We start from the raw sequence: 8,356 nt of genomic DNA on the forward strand, positions 1-8,356 counted from the left end.
TGCAAAGTGCATGATACTGCTGATACACGTATGTACTTCATGTATCTTGAGTGTGTGTCCTTTCTGGGACAAGTTGTAAATATGTGTGTGTGCTGCATCTAGCTGCATAAGGATTTATGTGCGAGGAAAAAAAGAGGACGTATGAGGCGGTCACCATGGGCCCTGGGAACTTATGAGGAAATAAAAAATGATACATGCAAATAATACTTTGTTGAAGATCTGGAACATTTTATTAATTTGGTTATACATTGTTGAAGGAGCTCAAAATGATGGGACTATACCTGGCGAGGGTTGTGTGGGACCAAAGTGCCACCACCTGGTAGAGAAGGGTAAATATGTAGGCTACATAAAATAAATACGCTATCCACGTTGAAGAACAAGTACAAGTACAAAAGCACTGTACAAGTTCTGAATCAAAACCCCATCATGTAAACAAAGAAGTTAAATACTGCTCACATGTGGTGTTTATCTGAGCCTATAAAGAACAAAAACAACAACAGGTGTAATAGTTATTTAGGTTCATTGTAAAAAAAAAAAAAAAAAATACACTTATCTGAAGACTAACAGAGTAAATTACAAAGTGTTGGCCATGAAATAATATGTTGTACATTTTGAATTTGTCTGAATAACCACTGACAAACAGACATTTGGCGAAGGAGGCGGGACTTCATCCAACACCATGACGCTGCATGAATACCACCAATCAGGGGACCGGATCCTGCACGGTTGGCGTTTTCCGGTTTTAAACCTTGCACATGCGCATTTCATTTTTAAAATGGCGGCCGTGCAGGGTGGTCTGGTCGACGCTGTTGAGGAAAAAGATATAAAAACAGAACCATCGAACGATAGCGGAGGAAATAATAATGCAGGCGAAGCCCGACTGCTCTCCCCGTCCCCTGGCTCCAGTGCTTCGGCGGGAAGTGCTAAAAGTACGACGGGAGCCCCGGAGGACCAGTCTACGCTGCTGGCTGTCCTGCAGTTCCTCAAAAAGAACAAACTCACCGAGTCCGTTGACATTTTGCGTCGTGAAGCGGGATTACCGGAGGATGTACTCGATTCAAAAGGTACCGATAGCTCCGGGGCAGGTTCGGGTGCTGCAGCGGACAGCGCGGACGCAGCAGGCGGAGATGCGAGCTCTTTGCTCAGCCGAGTGACCGGCTCATCCTCCGCGCCAGCCCCGGCGCCCACCAAAGGTAACTCTACTGTTCACGAGTCTAACTCTCTGTTTTCCTGTAGACCTACCAGAACTTACCTGTATGAAAATCATTCACCTTTACGACAATGGCATCTCAGTTTCTATATAGACCACTAAATCTATACAAACATCTTCATCCTCTTCAAATAGTGTCATGTGGTTTGTTATGGGCTGTGTTTGATAAACAGTACAGCTTTGTTCATTTAACTTTATTGATGCTCAAGAAGATGCCGAACAGACATTCACACATTCCTGTCTGATAAAATCAATAACCTTAAACTTGTATATTGCAACCATAAATAATGTTTATTGTTCATAATTTGTTGGGTTAGTGTTATCAATTAAAGATTGGTAATGTGGTCTAAAAAAGTGTCGTAAAACTGCAACACTCAAAGCCTTCCTGAACTGATGTGCTCATCAGTTTGTTTTTGTTATGATATTAAATTAATGTCATAACAGAGTAAAAACAGTAAATCCGAGCACATTCAAATTTGAAGTCAGAGAATGTATTTTCCTAAAATACTTTATATTATTTATTTATTATATTATTTATTTTGGCAACCTGTTGACAAAGAGGTACCTGTGATCTTGGCCTATAAGAATATCACCCCGCTGTCTTTAAACAGTCATATTCATCACTCACCATCTTTTTGTTTCCCAGTAGAAATTGTAGAAAAGGCTGATCTGTCGACACACTCTTAATCATTGTGTCCTGTACCTACCCTCTAGGCTTTAAAATCACATTATAGAAATGGTCAATGTTGTCGCTGATGGTCTGGTGGTCTGCTTTTGTTTGCCATAAAGAGACATATATGACTAATTACAGTCTGTTTCATAACCACATAGAAGCTCCTCAAAAGGGGCTTTAACAGCTAAATGTGATAAATAAGGGTAATCGGTTAATTTACATCATTGCAGATCTTTAAAATACTCCAGCTGTATCAACCAGACACTCATCATCACAACTTATACTGACCTTAGCAGCTGTTCAAGTTTTCTCTGTAGTCATTATCAGCTTTATACCCATATGAGGAATGATGAACTAAAATATTTTTTGTAAAAATGATATCTTACCTGTGGACTTTGTTTGTAAAATGGTCTTTGCTGATCAGCGTGCACATCTCACCTGGACATGATCTTTTGTAACAGCTCCTGGGGAGGATCAGCCGGATGTCAACGTGGTGCTGTCGGCTTACAGCCAGCAGGGAGACCCGGCGCTGTATGGGGTTTACTACAACGGCCTGAAGAGGTTCATAGAATCTGTTCTGGACTGTCACCGAGCAGAGCTGTCCCAGTTGTTTTACCCGCTGTTTGTGCACATGTATCTGGAGCTGGTGTACAACAATCACGAGAATGAGGCCAAGGTGTTCTTTGAAAAGTAGGTTCGCTTCACCTATATTCTGTCCCTCCAGCTGTTAACAGCTTACTTGTTTTTAGCGTGATTAAATACTTCACCTTTTAGTAACCGTGTTTCCTTTTTTTTTTTTTTTTTTCTTCATTTCAGGTTCAGCGGGGATCAGGAGTGCTACTATGCAGACGACTTGCGTGTTTTGTCAAGTCTGACAAAGAAGGAGCACATGAGAGGCAATGAGACCCTGCTGGACTTCCGCACCAGCAAGTTCGTACTCCGTATCTCCCGTGACTCTTACCAGCTGCTTAAGAGGCATCTGCAGGAGCGTCAGAACAACCAGATCTGGAATATCATCCAGGAGCACCTCTACATCGACATCTTTGATGGCATGCCGCGCAGTAAGAGCCAGATCGACGCCATGTCGGGCAGCTTGGCTGGAGAAGCGAAGCGGGAGGCGAACAAGGCTAAGGTTGGATTAATACACAAACACATGATGGGCTTTCAGTGTTTCTCCTACTTCTCTGATCAGCTTAGTTCAATTCATGTCATGTTCTTGTGTATCTCCATTTGATCAGGTTTACTACGGACTGCTGAAGGAGCCAGAAATAGAGCTGCCTCTTGATGATGAGGATGAGGAGGCAGAGAATGAGGAAGGTAAACCCAAGAAGAAGAAACCCAAGAAGGACAGCATGGGCTCCAAGAGCAAGAAGCAGGATCCTAATGCACCTTCACAGACCAGGTAGTTAGTGTGATACTCTGGCAGCTGAACATTCAGTCATTTTGTTTCATTCAACTGATGAAGTACGGGGTCGAAAGAAATCCACAGAAGTCAGCTGTAGCTCTAAAGGGTACATTTTAGTTTAACGCTATATCTGAGGTCGAGTCATGCCATGTAATCCAATCTTTGGTCAACAAACGTTCATCGATTGCCTTAAAAAATAGTTTATGAGCAAAATTGAATTGCCAGTCATTAAACTACCTGAAGAAGAGTTCTGGTGGTTAGTTGCTTGTGAGAACGGCTGAAAGGTCGAACGTTCTGTTACAATTTACCAAAGCAAAAGGTAAGGAGGAAATGTAAAGACATTTCTTGTTAAGGGGGGAACTCAACCTTCTTGGCAAAGCACAACAGTGTTTGTGCATCAAGTTAAAACAAAATGCAGAGCTTTCAACTTTGTTAGGGATGAAAACATGATTCTGTTAACTCGGGCTGCTGCTGCTGCTAAGGGACAGTCTCCCTCCTCCACCAATCAAAGCAGCCGTGGTAGGCGCACCCAAGTCCCATTGGTTAAGAATATTTATTCAGTGTTGAAATCCGTTTTGAAATGGGCAGGATAAAAGCTGGTTAGCCCCCTAAAAAACCTTGGCATAACAGGAAGTGTTCAAAGTCGGCTCAGTATCTGGCAAAGGTTACTAAAACATCATCATGATTCAAATGTTACATCAAGAAAATACAATTTGAGGTTTCGTCGAGAAACTTGTTTACGACCGAGCATTAGGGCCACGTTAAATATAACGTGGATATATATATAAGAACTATTCTTATACTTGGGAGAAAAGCTAGTTTTTTTATTTTTGCTTTAAAAGTAGAGACAGTAGTGATGGACCTCAGGCGGACAGGTAGTTTGTTCCAGAGAGACGAACCACAGTATCTAAAGGCCCCCTCTCCAGACTTTGATCTAATTCTGGGTACTGCTAAAAGACCTCCACCTGATGACCTGAGGCGTCGGGTCGGGTTGTAGTCTAAGACTTTTACTCATTGACTTGCTCTCTGTGACACAGCAGTCAGTAACAGCTGTCATTGTTGTCTGTCATTCAGGATACCTCTACCAGAGTTAAAGGATTCAGACAAGCTGGACAAGATCATGTACATGAAGGAGGCCACCAAAAGGATCCGCCTGGCACCAGATAACCTCCCCTCCATCTGCTTCTACTCTTTTCTCAACGCTTACCAGGTAAATCCCTCATAACAACCACAGGAACTCATTTTACATTCAGCACGTTTGCACATTTAAGCCAGTAGTAGAAAGTGGACAGTTGCGTTTTAATCTGCAGGAGAATGGTTTTTTTAATTTATTTTTTGAACTTTTGTCCTGCAGGGTTTGACTGCAGTGGATTTCACAGACGACTCCAGCCTGATCGCCGGAGGCTTCGCTGACTCCACAGTACGAGTGTGGAGTGTCACACCGAAAAAGCTCCGCAAGGTCAAGTCTGCAGCAGGTACTGTGTACGCATGACTGACTGATGACATCACTGCTTTCCAGTTTTTCCTCTAACTTAAATCATTATTTCGCTCCTCTCCATGAAGACTTGAATCTGATTGACAAAGAGTCGGACGATGTGCTGGAGAGGATCATGGACGAGAAGACGGCCAGCGAGTCAAAGATCCTCTATGGACACAGTGGCCCGGTATACGGCATCAGCTTCAGCCCAGACAGGTAGAAATCATTTCATTACTTACCTCTGTTATGAAGTCAGCCTGAGCACTTTTTGTGTTGCAGCTGTTGATAAATTGATTGATAAAATAATTGAGATTAAGAGAATCAGGTAGGTCAAAGGGGGCTGTTATTTAAGAGGATTAAGAAAGAAGCAGTTTAAAATAAAGCTGGATATTTTTGTCTTTAACAGCCTCATGTATTTACTACTGACCTTTTCCTTTTGCATTCCAGGAACTATTTGTTGTCAAGTTCTGAAGATGGTACAATCAGGCTGTGGAGTCTGCAGACATTCACTTGTCTGGTGGGCTACAAAGGCCACAACTACCCAGTGTGGGACACCCAATTCTCCCCTCATGGGTACTACTTTATCTCTGGGGGACATGACCGAGTGGCCCGGTAAGTACCTGCATTACTTTATTTATTCTTATGTAGCATAGTGATAATCTTTGTCCATACACAGCCGCTCTACAGACGTCGCCTCATTGGTCCATGTTGTGCTTCCTTACACAGCCTGTGGGCAACAGATCACTACCAGCCCCTGCGGATGTTTTCTGGTCATCTAGCAGATATCACTTGCACCCGCTTCCACCCCAACTCCAATTATGTTGCCACAGGATCGTCTGATCGAACCATCCGGCTCTGGGACGTCCTGAGCGGAAACTGCGTTCGCATCTTCACTGGTCACAAGGTCAGAAACATCATCAAAGCAATGCCGCTATGTTTGTTTTGACTTTAACTTTAAAAGGCTGTCTATCAGTTATTTATATTAACTAGCTGATTTAATTTGAAAAGATTAAGACTCCAGTCCTTCCAAAAAGTTCTGGTGTGAGAACTTTTATTTTGTCACCCATAGAGCTAAATATGTGTGAGACTCCCAGATTTTTGTTGCCGGTTGCCCGTATTGTCTAATCCAAAGAAGACCTCTTAACCAGTTTTAACCCTTTCTCCCAGGGTCCTATCCATGCGCTGGCTTTCTCTCCCAATGGGAAGTACTTGGCTTCAGGAGCGACTGATGGCAGAGTTCTTCTGTGGGACATCGGTCATGGACTTATGATTGGGGAGCTTAAAGGCCACACTGACACAATCTACTCCCTCAAATTCAGCAGAGACGGAGAGATCCTGGCCTCTGGTGGGTGACCTTCACCATTTCATCATTTAACACCAGTTCAATATCTAGTGTCTGTTCAGTGTAGATTTTAGTGGATTTAAATCCCGTTGTTTTGTTTTGAAGTAGTGTAACTAAACGTACAATGTGTCATCTTGTGTTTTTAAGGCTCCATGGACTACACTGTCCGTCTGTGGAACGCGATGAAAGCTTACGATGATTTAGAGACGGACGATTTCACAGCAACCACAGGACACGTCCATCTACAAGACAACTCCCAGGAGCTTCTGCTCGGAACCTACATGACCAAATCCACACCCGTAATTCACCTTCACTTCACCCGCAGGAACCTGCTGCTAGCCGCTGGGGCCTACAATCCATGAGGCATCATGGAATAACTCAAGAATAACATAGTTCAAAGGCAAACGCCTGTTCCATGAATTCCACAAGGGAAAGCCTATTTGTGGTGCAGTGGGAACAAAATGTAACTATCAACAAATCACCTCTGGTGCTTATCTAACTGTGAATGAAGATACGAGTTAGGTTAGCCAACTCCTTTTTCTTGCCCTCAGTATGATGGACGCAGGCACAGAATCAAGTGGATCATTGCAGATATTCCTTGGACAAAGATAAGTGCCATGTTGACTGAGAACGGTTTTTAGAAATCACTGCCATGAGTACAGCTGGGTTCAACACGTCGCTGACATTGGGACTTTAACTGTATCATAGTATTTTATACCAGTGGACACTGTAAATAAAACAAGTGTTTTCTATGTTTTGGGCATAAATGTTCTTTATTGTTAACATAGGGAAACCAAATAGTCATTTTATCACAAGCATGTCCAGCTGCTTTCACCACCTCCAGCTGTTAGAAACAATGGTCCAAATTGATACCTGGAAGGACACAAGAAGGGTTTGAGTTAATCAACGGTATGAAACCTTGCTACCACAGTGGAAATTAAAACTATTAGAATATAGAGACGTGAATGCACTTACATGATCACTTTTCTGTGACGGCTGCCTGTTTCTTAGGCTTCAATTTGAAGAAAAGACCAATGGCTAATATGCTGGCATATGTGGCCAAAACACACTAAAAGGGAGAAAGCAAAATAAGAAATTAAAGGATGCATGACAAATTTAGGCTGCTTTGAATACGCAAATTGTCAACGCAGTTTATATTTTTGTCAAGTTCCAAACGACTCACATTCCTCCTTCCAGTGATTGTGTAAGCGTTGAAGTACTTGGCGATCCCAGTGAACTGGTGCTGGCTTCCAGCGTCGTGTCCTCCCATGATGGATTGTTGATGGTCCTACGACAAGGAGATGAAACATGTTCAGATTAATAATGTAGCATTTGATAAACTTCAGTGTTGACCTTGGGAACAAACGGTGTTTAAACTGAATCTGTCTGTGACTGAGTGAAGTCCAGGTGTACTTTTTATCTTCAGCCTCTGGACATTTAACATCTTTCATTTGGGAGTCAAGACATGTGAAGGGGTCGACTTTAGACACTGATACTTTCCATATTTATTCAATACTAAATCTCAGTATCGAAAAAAAAAAAAAAGGTTTCAGCTTAAGACTGACAAAGAAAACCACCACAGTATATAAATATATAAAATATAAACACACTGTCACTGTGAAGTCTCTACAGGGTCTAACATAGGAACACATATTCACATCAGGTAGTGAGAAACTGAAGCTTCTTTGTTTTTCTTCACAACATTTGAGTGTTCAAATGTTACAGTAAATGTCAGCTGCTGCAGGTGTTTACTAGAAACAGAGTTTGTGTTGGAGTTAACACTGTACAAGGTTAGCTTTCAATGTTAGAATTTAACTTTAGTTATATTTAATCAACAGCACACGCTATCATGCAATTGTCAAGAACAACGTACTTTAATGACATAAGAAATGCACTATCGTTGTGTTGGAGAAAAGCACCGACAGTGGATTTATCACTCAGACTGACTTTCACCTGATAGCTTCTTAGCTAACGCACTGTGTAAAGTGTTAGCTTGCTACATTAGCCAGACAGCTAGTTTAACTTTCACACTACAAGCTGCACAGCACATGGTCCCACAGGTCTATTACACACAATATGCTCGGTGTTTCCGGACTTTTAAAAAGTAGAGTGCAATCATTTTTCGTATTTTAGAGGTTTTAAAGACGTGTCTTACCTTTAGCACACGACCCCTGTGGAAACAGAATGAGACAAGTGTCCTTCAGCAGAGGCCGCAACGCTAAGTTCTCAAGGAAGTCCCGCCCACTCTG

At 42.3% G+C, this 8,356-nt stretch overlaps 2 protein-coding genes across 2 annotated transcripts; one reads left to right on the forward strand and one right to left on the reverse strand.

Moving 5' to 3' along the window:
* The first annotated feature begins 655 nt into the window (after positions 1 to 655).
* taf5 (TAF5 RNA polymerase II, TATA box binding protein (TBP)-associated factor) lies at positions 656 to 6,861 on the forward strand. The gene is made up of 11 exons (XM_020642801.2): positions 656 to 1,193; positions 2,345 to 2,573; positions 2,700 to 3,015; positions 3,122 to 3,285; positions 4,363 to 4,498; positions 4,643 to 4,763; positions 4,852 to 4,981; positions 5,213 to 5,377; positions 5,492 to 5,669; positions 5,933 to 6,110; positions 6,255 to 6,861. Exons 1-11 carry the CDS (start codon positions 680 to 682, stop codon positions 6,467 to 6,469), a joined length of 2,346 nt encoding a protein of 781 aa, XP_020498457.2. The 5' UTR covers positions 656 to 679; the 3' UTR covers positions 6,470 to 6,861.
* atp5md (ATP synthase membrane subunit k) lies at positions 6,853 to 8,353 on the reverse strand. The gene is made up of 4 exons (XM_020642802.3): positions 8,263 to 8,353; positions 7,291 to 7,395; positions 7,083 to 7,176; positions 6,853 to 6,980 (listed from the first exon to the last, which is right to left on the reverse strand). Exons 2-3 carry the CDS (start codon positions 7,375 to 7,377, stop codon positions 7,087 to 7,089), a joined length of 177 nt encoding a protein of 58 aa, XP_020498458.1. The 5' UTR covers positions 7,378 to 7,395; positions 8,263 to 8,353; the 3' UTR covers positions 6,853 to 6,980; positions 7,083 to 7,086.
* Between the last annotated feature and the right edge of the window lie 3 nt (positions 8,354 to 8,356).

Source organism: Labrus bergylta, chromosome 1 (genome assembly GCF_963930695.1).
Source record: "Labrus bergylta chromosome 1, fLabBer1.1, whole genome shotgun sequence".
NCBI lineage: Eukaryota > Metazoa > Chordata > Actinopteri > Labriformes > Labridae > Labrus > Labrus bergylta.

What these genes read in the sequence shown, in the direction of transcription:
- taf5 (XM_020642801.2), top strand. Translation starts at nt 680, where the DNA reads ATGACGCTGCATGAATACCACCAATCAGGGGACCGGATCCTGCACGGT. An exon ending in AATGCACCTTCACAGACCAG is followed by an intron (nt 3,286 to 4,362) that starts GTAGTTAGTGTG and finishes TCTGTCATTCAG; the next exon opens with GATACCTCTACCAGAGTTAA. An exon ending in ATCAGCTTCAGCCCAGACAG is followed by an intron (nt 4,982 to 5,212) that starts GTAGAAATCATT and finishes TTTGCATTCCAG; the next exon opens with GAACTATTTGTTGTCAAGTT.
- atp5md (XM_020642802.3), bottom strand. Translation starts at nt 7,377, where the DNA reads ATGGGAGGACACGACGCTGGAAGCCAGCACCAGTTCACTGGGATCGCC. An exon ending in CAATCACTGGAAGGAGGAAT is followed by an intron (nt 7,177 to 7,290) that starts GTGAGTCGTTTG and finishes TCTCCCTTTTAG; the next exon opens with TGTGTTTTGGCCACATATGC.